This window comes from Scomber scombrus, chromosome 24 (assembly GCF_963691925.1).
Source record: "Scomber scombrus chromosome 24, fScoSco1.1, whole genome shotgun sequence".
In the NCBI taxonomy this organism is placed as follows: domain Eukaryota; kingdom Metazoa; phylum Chordata; class Actinopteri; order Scombriformes; family Scombridae; genus Scomber; species Scomber scombrus.
The window spans coordinates 12,398,398-12,412,615 of NC_084993.1; the positions used below are offsets into that span (position 1 = coordinate 12,398,398).

General features: G+C 39.8%; 2 protein-coding genes across 2 annotated transcripts; one reads left to right on the forward strand and one right to left on the reverse strand.

Moving 5' to 3' along the window:
• Positions 1–844: 844 nt before the first annotated feature.
• fdx1 (ferredoxin 1) lies at positions 845–7,677 on the reverse strand. Its single transcript, XM_062414863.1, has 4 exons — positions 7,308–7,677; positions 4,070–4,194; positions 3,251–3,380; positions 845–1,888 (listed from the first exon to the last, which is right to left on the reverse strand). Exons 1-4 carry the CDS (start codon positions 7,439–7,441, stop codon positions 1,780–1,782), a joined length of 498 nt encoding a protein of 165 aa, XP_062270847.1. The 5' UTR covers positions 7,442–7,677; the 3' UTR covers positions 845–1,779.
• Positions 7,678–9,695: 2,018 nt separating this feature from the next.
• LOC134006573 (uncharacterized) lies at positions 9,696–14,157 on the forward strand. Its single transcript, XM_062445488.1, has 7 exons — positions 9,696–9,732; positions 10,516–10,680; positions 10,874–10,942; positions 11,138–12,300; positions 12,440–12,577; positions 13,158–13,269; positions 13,924–14,157. Exons 1-7 carry the CDS (start codon positions 9,696–9,698, stop codon positions 13,995–13,997), a joined length of 1,758 nt encoding a protein of 585 aa, XP_062301472.1. The 3' UTR covers positions 13,998–14,157.
• Positions 14,158–14,218: the final 61 nt, after the last annotated feature.

Here is a 14,218-nt window from a genome sequence, read left to right on the forward strand (position 1 = left end):
TAAACTTTATACTGCTTTTTGCCAACTTAGTATTTATGGAGGACAACTGTAAAGGATTATCATCATCATTACTGTAGCGCTGCAACATTAATTAATTAATTACAAAGTTAATCAAGTATTTTGATCATTTATTTTTACTTCATATTTTAATGCTGTTAATTATTCAATTTAAGGTTGTTAAAATATGAATGTCTTCGATTTATTTAGTCTTTACGCTTTTAAACCAAACAATCACATGAGACAATTTGTAATGAAACTTAGTTGCAGCCCTACATTATTCAACTGACTTTTCTAGATGCCACTGATACATTTATTTTGCCAGTTCAAGTGAATCTTTGCTCTTTAGACATTTGGTCTTAAATATCCTGAATACTTCTTTAGCTTTTAAAGGACAAACATTTCAAACACTTCCATTCTGTGTTAACTTCACACATGCTGTAGCACACTTTGCAGGTCTGCTTAATATTTTTTTTTTACTCGTTGCCAACAATGTGGTTTTCACACAAAGCCTGTATTGATGAACTAATCACATGCATCCTGTTCCAATGTTTGTTATGTAAATATGATTGATCCCTCAGGGGATAAAACTGCTACACTGGTTTGACTTTTATCATGTATTTCAAGCTTTGTATTTTATGCAGCTTTAACTTTTGAACTAGGCTACAAGACTGTTTGTTTGCTTTCTATCGTCTATGTATTCATACACTGTATTAAAAAGAGTCTGAAACTTTGCAAATAAATCAACTATAAATTAATTGATTTACATTTGTGGTTATTAGTAAAATAAATGCCTTTTTTTTTTTTAACCAAACAGACACTTATAGACCAACAGTTCAACACGCCATTAGAAAGGTCATTATTTGTTTTATTACATTATTTTTCCACTCTATACACAGATATATGTGTGTGTGCACACTCTAGCTATGTACAATCACATAATGAAGTTAAATGGTTACATGAAATATCTGATCAAAAACAACAACATCTTTGTAGAATATAAGAACATGGTTGGTTTTGGGGGGACGGGGGTGTTAGCATTAGCACGGTCTCTAAGGCGTCCAGAACTGGTGGCTGCATGGGGCTGTGCACCTTTTCCTTCACCTTGTTCAATGAATTTACACCCACAGAGAAGTTTGGATTTAGCTTTGATAACACATCTGACTGCTGTAAACATTCTTAATGATTGTATATATATGTTTATATACCCTGCAAAAATCTTATGCAAGTGGAACTCATTGATACAAGAGAAGAAAAAGATACTTAGAGATAATCAAAGTCACAGCCACAAACTAGGTGTGGACAGCAGTGACTGGCTGCAGTCTGATGGTTAATAAATTACTTTCTGTCCTCCATAGAGACAAATACAAGTATTTTACTCAATATGATTCAAATGGAAAATGCCTAAATTAGGACAGATTAACAAACTTTATAATGATATGATACCATAGCTTTATCTCAGACTTTGGAGCTCATATCTGACAAATATTTGACTATTAATTCCTCACTAGCGCTGAGAGGTTCTCTGATGGTTACAGTCTGTCCTCTAAAACTGAAGATTACAGTTTCAGTCTAAGTCCTGGTTATTATTGAGAGCTGGCTCTAGCTGTCTTTACACTTTCAAGGATTGATTTTTTTTTTTTATAAAAATAAGAGGAAACGATACTGTGGCAGGCGACCGGATACAGCAGTATTGAGGTGTATACCTACCATCGTACCCTCGGTTCTGACCTAGCACAACCACACTGTCTACATCCACGTCAGTCGGCGGCCGCTTCGCCGTTAAGAAGATCCGTCTTTGCTCTGTCGGATGTCGGCTACGCTCTCTGGAACCCGGACCTCCATGCCCTCCAGAGACTTGGTCAGACAGATCTGGCAACCCAGTCTAGATCTGCAGGGACAAAGAATGAGGAACGGTAAATATTCATACTGTCAGCCTGTCAGTTCTTCCTATTAATGTCTACAGAGGTTTATAATAAAAAAAAGGACTTCATGGCATCAGAAATCCTTTTGATCTATAAATCGTGGTATACGTGGGTCAATGACTTTTAATTAAGTGATTTTAGTGGGTTTTTCAAGATAAATTGGCACTGGCCTTAAAAAAAGTCATGTGGTGCGACCACGATTCATCTTGAAATTAATTAATTTACTTAACACGCTTCACATCTTTTTTTACAAGTTTTCAGTAATATAAAGTGTTTGGAAACAAAGTATTTGCATTTTTAAAAAAAATCTTTGTAAATGATGGTCTTTTATTTATATAAGACATTTCAAGATGAATCATGGTCGCACCAAATGACTTTTTTTTTAAGGCCAGTGCCAATTAATCTTGAAAAACCCCCACTAAAATCACTTTCAAATTGTAATATGAATTGTCAGGTACACAACATTCTGAATGTTTCAACTACTGCATTAGATATGCTTGTTTTTATTATCCTTATACGTCATTGACCCACATGCACTTAATGATACAGTCAAGTTCATACTGAGTTACAACATGGTCTCATACTAATAGTACTGTACATCAATGCAACCATGCAGCGGGGGAAATAAAAGGATTTTAAAAAACAAGCTTAAGTCTCATCAATATTGCAATATAGTTAAAAACATAGTCTCTTATTTTGAACCTTGCATCACAACCTCAAACAGTTTGTCAGAAGTAAATTAACTTTACATTATAACTACCAATAAATGTATAGAGCATTGTCCTAATGACATTAACATTTCTAATAGGAATGTAAGCTATAATATATAATGAGTGCTGTGTGTGTGAAGGGACGGGCTCCTTTGTCCTTCACTGATTAACTGATCAACTCTGACAAATCTCATTATGTGCACAGAAGCATCTCATCAGCATCATGCAACCTGTGAGACCACTTTCTTAAAAAGTGATCAGCTTATCACAAGTAAACAAACAACTACAAAGTCATCCAATTAAAACAAGCATGGTCTATGCGGCCGAGGTCTGATATAGCTCATGATTGTGTTAGATCAGTGGTCTCCAACCCTGCTCCTGGAGAGCTACTGCCCTGCATGTTTTAGGTATCTCCTCACTCTAACTCGTTATCAAGCAGCTGAGGCTCGTCAAAGGGCTTGATAACGAGTTGATTATTAGAATCAGGTGTGTTAGAGTGAGGAGATACCTAAAACATGCAGGGTTGGAGACCACTGTGTTAGATTGTGGCCCAAAAACCCCAAAAGAAGAAAAAAAACAAAAACAAAAGCAAGTTTAACTTGCTGTGTTTTTACTTACGTGTCAGTCAGGCCGTAGGCTAAATCTAGCATGTCCATCTCCTCGTCTGTAATTGGACCCAACTTCTTGTAGACTTCTTCGTCAAAGACCAGATGGCATGTGGAGCACGCCAGGGTTCCCTCACACGCTCCTGCAGTGACACACACACACACACACACACACACACACACACACACACACACACACACACACACACACACACACACACACACACACACACACACACACACACACACACACACACACACACACACACACACACACACACACACACACACACACACACACTTACTTATAATTATCTGATTGTCACTGTTCCTGCAAAGCTACATTTTAAGATAACATTTTACTATCACATAGAATGCAGTATAATGACTATCAATGGTCAACGTATCAAAGATAAATAAAAACCATTAGTGAGATAAATGCAAATTCATTTAAATTTCATGTTTGTCAGTACTTGCTGGCAGTATGTAACAATGATTGAATCATGACCTGGATGTGGATAAGTTGCAGAGAATTAATGGATGGATACATTAACCACTTCAATCATTTAAGGTCACAGGTCAGAAACAACAGAAGCAGCTATTTATCAGCCAGGCTTTGCTTTAAAAAAAAGTCAAAACATTACTTTTTCTATCCTGCTGCAGACAGTAATGTTAGAAATAAAGACTTTTGTAAATCAAATGTAACGCTTAAAGTACTGAGGCCTGACAAATTATTTAAGACTTTGAGACCTGCAGATAACCAGCTGCAAGACAGGTCTTATCCAAACCTGTAAATATTGATCTGTGATGCAGTGTGTGTGTGTATACATACCAAAGCCATCAAAGTCGAGGTCTTCATTAATGACAACATCTAGCAGCGAGTCTCCAGGTGGGCCCTTCACTGTTATCTTCTCCCCGTCTCTGTTGAAGAAGTGGACCGTCACCTTGTTGTCTGACCTGAAACACACAGAGGGAGAGCAGCTTTTACCTGTGTTCATTTACATGACAGATTACAAGACACTAAAATACCTTTATCAGACTGAAATGTCGTCTTTTACATTTTTATTCTTTATTTTTAGATCATTTCCTGCACAGGAATTGATGGTTTGTATTCTGGTCAGACTCCATACAGCCTAACTGTTTCCACATAACTGCCATTTAGTGGTCATATCTGCACACTACATGTAGTTCAGTTGCTGACTCAAGATGTCAATGTTTCAGTCTTTGTATGGGGAAAAAAAGAGTGTAAACTACATTAGATCACTGTTCTGATTATTTACATGAGCACAGTTTACTCTCATATTACTCCATCTTTTATCATCAGGTCAACTCTAATACAACAGCACAATCATCTCCAGAATATGACTCAAGACCTCACCAAATGCAACAGTCACAAAGCACAGGAAAAAAAACAGTTGCTGTCTTGCCAACTAATAGTTTCATATTTTGTGAGTGACATTTGTTTCACCAGAACACACACACACACACACACACACACACACACACACACACACACACACACACACACACACACACACACACACACACACACACACACACACACACACACACACACACACACACACACACACACACACACACACACACACACACACACACAACAGAACTGAATGAACCCAGTGGCCCAGTTCTGAGTATTTAAGCCTGAGGTAAAGTGAGGTAATCTCCTGCCTTCAGTGATCCGACACTGAAAACCACTATACCACATCAGTAAATGTAGCCTGCGAATGAAATTCACTATCACTGACTGGATCTGCTAAACGGAAGTGTGATTTGTTTTTTTTCACTGATAAAATCAAAACTGTAATAAAATGAGGAACTGAGGTCTCATTAAATGATACCAGACAAATTGGGGAGTAAAAAAATATAACCGTCCATTTAACTCAATGGGACTATTTCACATATCTAACATCACTTATCTAAAATACATTGTTCCAGACATCCCTGTTGAGCCGTCCCTGTCGCCAACATCTTAATAATCAGTTAATGAATGTTTCTCCTGGAGTTAAACAAAGACAAGCATTCATCATTCGCTAAGCCTCACCAATCCCATCACCATTCAACTGATATGAATGTTAAGGTGGGGGCCACTACCCAGCCTCTCTCTTACTTTGGATTTTTTAACAAAGAAAGACTTAAAAATGACAATGAGGTATGCTGGGAACATTGGAATCATGAGAAGGACATCTTACTAACTCCTGTGGAGCTGTGCAGTTAAAAACACCCAAAACTGTATTTAACTTGCTTAATTTCAAATATGGTAAGGTGCCAGGCAGAAGGACACAGAGTCTTTGACCTATTGACCTGATCTGACTGTTCACTTTCACAATAAAAAGAAACACATCAAAATCATTAAACGTTCCTGCCTACACTGTTCTCTCCACTGCTGAATGACGACCTTTTTGTATTCAAATCATTTTCAACTGTACGTGACAGTCAGGCCACACCTGAAGCAGCACCGAACTGTAGAGGTTATACAGAGCTGTGTCACAATTAAATGACAAATGAACACACTGACACAATGTCACACATCTCTTTTGTTTGCAGAACATTCAACTTGTGACCAGAGAACTAATAATCCAACACTGACACTTCCACATGACACTAAATTCTCTGTTTTCCATGAGTACAAATATTAAACTCAATGACCCTGTGGGAAACTCAGCATCACTGGGAATCCTGTGTAATCCTCTTAAAAAGGAAAAGTTTGTCAATCATCAAAGTCACAGACTGCACTACATGACCCTTTAAGACCCCCAAAAAAACATGCTTGAACTTGGTAACCGCGCCAAACTTTGATCGCTCAAGTGGCTTTTTTAAAAACACAAGTGTTGGCGGGGTCAGGGCCAGCGACGGGCGCCTGACGTGAGCACACAGGGACAGTGTCAGTCGGTTTAAGGCCGGCCCGGCAAACCAAACCTTCAACCTGAGCTACAAATCAGCAGCAGACATTATGCAAGTCAACAAGTTGTTTGGCCCTGGGAACCCCGGCCTTGGTCGAAGCCTTGTAGCCGGCCTGCTGGACATGTGAAGGCTGTTTACTGAAAGCATCTTAACACGTAGATGATCTTTAGTCCACTGCAAGTCTACTGGCTCAGATTACTTTAGACAATTTTTGGAAAACTGTTGAGACAAGTCTTACCTTATCCAGGGTTCAAAAAGAAGATAACTGACACATTGCTGTTCTGTGGCATGCACACACTACCTTTTACCTCAAATCAAATCACATTTCTCAACTTCCCATCTTTCTATCAAGTACTAACCTTTGTCAGGTTTTTACAAAAATATCCAAGTGCCCAAATGACCCACTCTTATAACATCTTAATTAAGCTACATTCACGTAATTAACATGTAAACCTAAGCTCCATTCATGATGTGACACTTTTAAATGTAACATTAAACGCTTGTCAACCCACCAGCTGCTGACATATGAGCCAAATCAAGCCGCAGTTTCAATTACACCTCAAGGCTTTACATTTTGGTGGAAAAGGTTCTTGTCACTGGTAATATAAACATCTGCCCCACACATGATAAAAGGTGTATGTAAAAAGTCATTTGAATAAAGCCAATTCTTAATGTCCAAACTAGTTGTGATGTCACAAGTGATGCACCTCTGAAAATTGGATTTTCACTTAGCACAAACAGCAGATAAATGTGACAAAAACTCCTTGTAACATACATCATTCTGCACGGTGAAGCTCAAACTTTCAACTCTAACAACAAAAACAATTACATGTTTCCAACTGAGAGCAAGAAGACACCGGTTAAAAAGTATGGAGTGCACGTGTGCCCGCTGAGAGCTAATATTAAGGCGCGGCGTTGTAGACAATGTTAACATGTTTACCTGACTTTACTCAGACATTAGCAGGTGTACGTTGATTAGCAATGCTGCGTTAAACTAGCTGTTTTTTAAACGGAGTTTGGCGTACAGAGACAGACGATATCAAACCACACTTAGTCCAAAGTTTGGTGCGTGTGTGTGTGTGTGTGTGTGTGTGTGTGTGTGTGTGTGTGAGTGAGTGTATGTGTGTGTGAGTAAATGGACCCACCTCAGAGGTTGTGTACCGATAGTGAGGCTCCTCTGGACAGTCCGGTAGGAACCAGACGCTGCTGTCGCCGTCCTCAGCGAGTAGTGTCCAAACCTAACATGAGCTAATCTCTTTAACGCTGTGACCAGAGCCATTTAAAACACAGAGAGGTCGAAAACAACCTGAGAAACGATCAAACCCGCTACACACGCAAACGCGTTGAGTTGCACAACCGAAATTCTTTGACTCGGACTGCCGACCTACGAGAGCCGCAAACAGCCGGCTGACTGGTGAACAGTTGCGGATCAAACCAAGCTAAGAACACAGCCGATATCAGCTTTAATAAGTACAGTTGTGGTCAATCGCCAAACGCGAAAGGTCCCCGACTCATTTCCTGATGAAGTAAGCAGCGTCAGAACAGGCTTACAACTTCCTGTCAGGACTTCAAAATAAAACTCCTTAGCAAACATAGTCTGAAATTATATCGTCCACAATTTCAATTCAATATTATCATAATAATAGGTGTAGAGGAAGGTGGAGTCTACGACTTATGCTGTTCGCAACTCACTAGTTTTTTTCACTACTAAAGCGTTTAAGTGTATTCGTACTTTTATTTTGACTGTTCCCCTTGTGTGCTAGTAATTACCGCCAGCTTCACACTGAGTGACTTTTTATGGTCGTTTTGATTTACAGCATCACCCGGCGGAGCGGAGCTTACTCGCGACAGCTGAGGGACGATTCACACAAATATCGCGAGAGTTTAACCATACATTCAATTCTAACAGCGCGAGAGTTCGTATGTCCGACTGATGCTGCATTTAAGTACTCTTCGTATAGTCTTATTTCCTGATTTCGGAAGTCGTTTTTAAGACTTAAGTGCGTTCATGAGCTTTTAAATCATCATATGGAAACAGCATGGACCGTACATAAAAGATATTTCATATTTGTACTTGTTGCTGCACTAGTAAATTCCCTAAAACAACTACAATATTGCTTTACCTGACTTGTTATCTAGGTTGATTCTAATAAATAACCTTTTAATCTAATTTATGTCACTGACCAATGGACAGCAACAATTGTCACAACCTATCACAAATTACATGTGATCAAAAAAATGTGGCGTTCGCCTGAATATAACCAGCTGGGGGAGGGGGGGGGGGGGGGGGAATCTAATTATTCTGACATTACCTGAATGCCACACGATCCAACCCTTGGGGCTCCACACTGTAACCGCCCCGCCGTGACATTGAGTCATAAATCGAACAACTTCAAAGTGTTATCCAACAAAGGTCAAAGCCTTCTACATTTTTGGACCTTCACACTCCTCTCTCCTGCCAAAAGGATGAAAGAGAAAAAAAGAATCACATTTCACACACAACCTTGAACTTTAAAAATAGGACAAACCACATAAAAAAAAAGCCCCCTAAATAACAATATTTGCCTGACAATTCAATAAAAACACAAAACAATATTTGGGTTTAGGTCATTCCAACAGCAGTGTCATTGTTAGTGTCTTTATACACCAGGTGGAGCCAGAGATAAAGTATCATTTACCACCTCCTCTATAAAAATCAATATGACCTACTATATCCTTTAACATGCTTGAAATGCATTGACAATTTTAGAGAGTGCATACAAATATTTAAGAAACAGGATTTTTAAAAGTGTGTATGAGGGGCCTTGACCTATCGCTAGGTCCGCAGTGCTAACAACCACCACCGAAATGACCTCTAAAATACTTGTTGCCCCCACAACAACTCTGAGTGGCCTTCACAGTCAGGTTTATTCACACCAACATACCATCGGTCTGTTGTAATCTTCACTCTCTGTCCACGTTCACAAATATTGATTGAGCCACCCTTCCATTCAACCAAGTGCCATTCACCTTCGACATATTTGCAAGACCCGGAAAACAGGGTGAGGATAACAGGATGACTAGGAAAACACTCCATGTTGTCTGATGACATCACATCACAGGTCAACACTGTCAACAGCCTGCAATTTATTTACTGCGCTTATATCAGCACTGTGTTCAAACCTTTATCAGGCGTGTAATCAGAGGGCAAAGTTCATCAAATATCAGTGATCTTTAAGCTATGGTATATGCAGATTACTCAATGATCACATTCAAAATTGATACACTATTGGTTGGTTTAAGGTTTATGAGCAAGCCTGTGACATATTAATGAGTGCTCTTTTCTCTCTGAGCTGCTTGCTGTCGATCAATCACGGCTGCCTCAGGTGAGCGACGCACAAACTGACACATGCGCTTTCCATACAGTCTGTAGGTGTGCAATACAGGACACAGGACAGTGGAAACTAAAAACGCCTGATCTAAGAAGCTGATGAACAACATTTGAAAGTGAACTTGCTAAAGACTTCTGCTTTGTTTATTGTGGTGTTTGCAGGATGTTCAAGTTAGTGCTGCTGTTCCTGACCCTGTCAGGTAAGATCTCACTGCTTTCATTTATCACATACTTTAACTTCAATATGTCTCGATAATCAATCTCTGTGCCATTATGTCTTAGGCTAGTATTTCTTTTACATTACATGACTTATAAGTGCTTTACTTTGCCAATTATGTGATTTTTAAGTGACCAAGGACAAAGTGTGTTTGTTGAGACTATGAAGTATCTTTCACATGATCGTGAGAGAACCAAATCTAAATATATTTCTTTTGGTTTTCAAGAATTTTTTTTCCCAATATCAATATAGCAAGCTTTTTTGTACAAGTTCACAGAATTCTATTCATCGTGATAAAATCTTAAATACATTTATTTGACCTTCAATTATCTCCTATACCGTTATACTATACCGTATATAATAAAATAATTCACTAATTACACACTTTAACAGACTACTGGTTATTGTGAAGATACCTGACTGCTGAATGGGAAGAACATCTCAGAAATGGAAAAAAATCAACATTGAATTCAGATCATATTGATTTTGTTTAATGGTCCCAATTAGCTTTGATATTGTGGGGGTCATAATTAATTGTGGCTCTGTAGTTTGTTCCCATGGCAGCAAAACGTTTGACTGTGGCAAACAGTCACATAATCAAAGCATTTGACCTGTATAGAGATTACATTTTATCATTATTGATTTATTACACTGTTAAAGACAAGATGTGACCTAGATATTATTCTAGCACAATAGTTAATAATTGTGTGAACAATGTTTCACAATCCCTGTCATCTAACTGGAAAATAAACCATTCCCATTGCAGGCCTCCAAGCCCTTCCGATTGCAGCCCCTAAAAGTTTGAAAAGGCCATCTTTCTATCAGTTTCCCGATGGCTTCCGACAGGGTACCCAACCCTCCAGGAAATTCATTGTGGATCTTAACACTGGCCTGGTGCAAGAACACATCAGTGAGATGGACAGGAGGACTGGTCAGTAGAGACACACTGATGTACTGTCTGTCAAAACCTCAACAAGAACTAGTTAATTCAGTCAAATTGGGTGCATTACTGTCAGATTTGGGCAGCTTATTAAATGAAACTACAAAAACATACTGGTGCACATTTGAAATAATTAATTTGAAAGTGACAGACCGTATCTACATTTGTACATTTGCTCCTCCAGGTTTCATCCAACCCTCTCATGGAAATGGACCTCAAGAGATGGACTACAAACAGCTGCTGAGAAATGAGGGTGAGGAAGCCAGAAGAGGAAATGTGTTGCAATTTATAGATATTCAACCATGATTCATTCTCCACTACTTTAGGCTCCTACCCACAAAACAACCAAGATACAGCAAAGATGTCTATAAAGCCAAAGCCTTTGTCTTTTATGCAATCAATAAAATATCACAATAGTTGTCTAATCTAAAGGCATTCTCTTTTCCAGTCCCTGTTGATGTGCCAGCCCAGAAGAATGGGGGTGGTTGGGTTCGTGTGGAGGAGGAACCCTCTGCTCCTCATCTTCCAGATGGTTTCAGACAGGGAACCGAACGCTCTGTGTCTATCCCAGATGGTTTCAGACAGGGAACCGAACGCTTCATGTCTATCCCAGATGGTTTCAGACAGGGAACCGAACGCTCTGTGTCTATCCCAGATGGTTTCAGACAGGGAACCGAACGCTTCATGTCTATCCCAGATGGTTTCAGACAGGGAACAGAACGCTCTATGTCTATCCCAAATGGTTTTAGACAGGGAACTGAAATGTCTTACTTTGTCCCAGATGGTTTCAGACAGGGAACCAAACCGTCTAGGTCTATCCCAGATGGTTTCAGACAGGGAACCAAACCGTCTAGGTCTATCCCAGATGGTTTCAGACAGGGAACCAAACCGTCCAGGTCTATCCCAGATGGCTTCAGACAGGGAACCGAACGCTCTGTGTCTATCCCAGATGGTTTCAGACAGGGAACCGAACGCTTCATGTCTATCCCAGATGGTTTCAGACAGGGAACCGAACGCTCTGTGTCTATCCCAGATGGTTTCAGACAGGGAACCGAACGCTTCATGTCTATCCCGGATGGTTTCAGACAGGGAACCGAACGCTTTATGTCTATCCCAGATGGTTTCAGACAGGGAACTGAAACGTCTTACTTTGTCCCAGATGGTTTCAGACAGGGAACCAAACCGTCTAGGTCTTTCCCAGATGGTTTCAGACAGGGAACCAAACACTCTATGTCTATCCCAGATGGCTTCAGACAGGGAACTGAACGCTTCATGCCTATCCCAGATGGCTTCAGACAGGGAACCCAACGGTCTATGTCTATCCCAGATGGTTTCAGACAGGGAACCGAACGCTTCATGTCTATCCCAGATGGTTTCAGACAGGGAACCGAACGCTCTATGTCTATCCCAGATGGTTTCAGACAGGGAACCGAACGCTCTATGTCTATCCCAAATGGCTTCAGGCAGGGAACCGAACCCTTTATGTCTAAACAGGGAACTAAACCATCCGCCTCCAGGCTCCAAAGACGGAACGTGAAATGTAAGGGGGAGATCATCGACGGAAACTGTTATAAGTTCAACCCCGTGCCTCTGGCCTTCCACGAAGCAAGGGTAAGGAACTATCCTATGTCTAACATGACTACAATGGATGGCAAATCCCTAACATCAACACTGTTTAGTTTCAATGGCTTACTAAGACAGAATGGGTTTTTGGCTCTACAAATTAAATTTCAAACGTTTGTGTCTCCAGGCCTCATGCAGAGCAATCACCCCAAATGCTGACCTTGCGTCTGTAACCAGTGGCGATCTGCATTCTCGCCTGGTTTCCATAGTCACCAATGGTGGCAACCGCAGCCCTCCAATGACATGGCTGGGAGGCACGGTCAAGGCAAGTTCCTTTCATCAACCGTCAACTAAAGAGACTAGATGTTTTTTCTCATAATATACACTGCTGTAGTGATGTAGCAGCAGGGAAACAATCAAAGGTTAGTGTAAAAAAAAAGTAAAGTAAGCTCAGGAACACTGACATCAACTGTCCTGCCTAGTATCTGGTCTGGCATGTTAAAATTAAGTTTATATATATATAGTATATTCTCCAACTGTGGCGTCAGCAGTCTGGTCCTGTTCTCTGGCACTGAAAGGAGGCCAAGGAGAGTTTCATCAGATAAGCTGTCAAGAGGACAGATAGTGTTATTCTTACCTTGGTAAAACATTGACCTTTTAACTTCTATTAAAAAAATGTTCCACGCTGTATTTTTCTCTGATGTCACCAAGAGAGCAAAATGGCAAAATGGTCTTTGACTTTTAAACATTTACAATTACAAAAGTTTAAAGCTTATATACTAGTCTTAACAGAAAATACCTCCAACAGTAGGGAAGATTTGACCAACGTTAAGTCAGTTTTAGATTGGACCAGTCCTGCTAGTGTTTGTACATTTTTAACATACTGTATGCGTTGCACACCTCAGAACCAGAAGGCATCATGGATAGACGGGTCAGAATGGAGCTACAGCGATTGGATGCCAGGTCACCCCAACATTCACACTGACAAACCTGTCTGTGTGGAGATGTTCATGCTTGGTAAGAACCCTACAGACACACACAAATATAATGAAGTCAACATTTCTGCAAAGGCCCTTTTCGATTCCTCCATGTATTTGGTATTACAAAAGTTCAAATAAATACAAAAATGCTTGAAAGTTAAGCGCTAAAAGTTTGATTACCCCCCCAAAGAACAAACAATATAGTACAGTTTTTACATCTTATCTCTATGTACCAGCTTTGTCAATACAATTGCTCTAAAGTCAACTCCACCAACCAGCATCTATCCATGACTTGAACTGATAAATACATACTAGATTCATTTCCATATCATTTTTTGATATAATCACAATATGTTGTACTTAAATGCCCTTTCAGGCCTGTGTTCAAACCTTTAGCTGCACTATTAATTTAAGGGTTACAGATCAGATCAGATAACTGTCTGGAGACACGAGAGAATTGATAAGATAGAGTTACCTTGTATTAAGGTAATCTTTGCCCTGTGGCACTAAAGACAAATTAATAATCTCTTTGCACGTTTCCTCTCTACTCTGTCCCTTAATATCTTGCCACAATTATCATACAGCATTTTAAGATGGCTTAAAGCAGACATACTGGTTCTTGTTCTCTTATATCGTTACTATATAGTTGGAGAGAATTCCCTTACAAATCTGTCCCTACCCTCTTTTGCAGACGAGACCTGGTGGACTGCCGCCGACTGTGAGCTGAAGAGAGCATCCATCTGCTCGTACCCGGTCGCTGCATGAAAACCACAAAGAGACAGTATAAGAGAGTGGCCCTTTTGATTTTGGTTTCTCTTGTGTGAACTGTCTGTCTGTATCAACTTCAATAAAACATAGCATGCTACATCTGTGTGTTCTTGTCTAAAAAAACACAACTTTTTTACCTCAGCCACAGCAGTCGCTCTTTATTGTCCCGTTAACCTTTTACAGCAAAACATATATAAACGACAGATCTGTACAGCTCA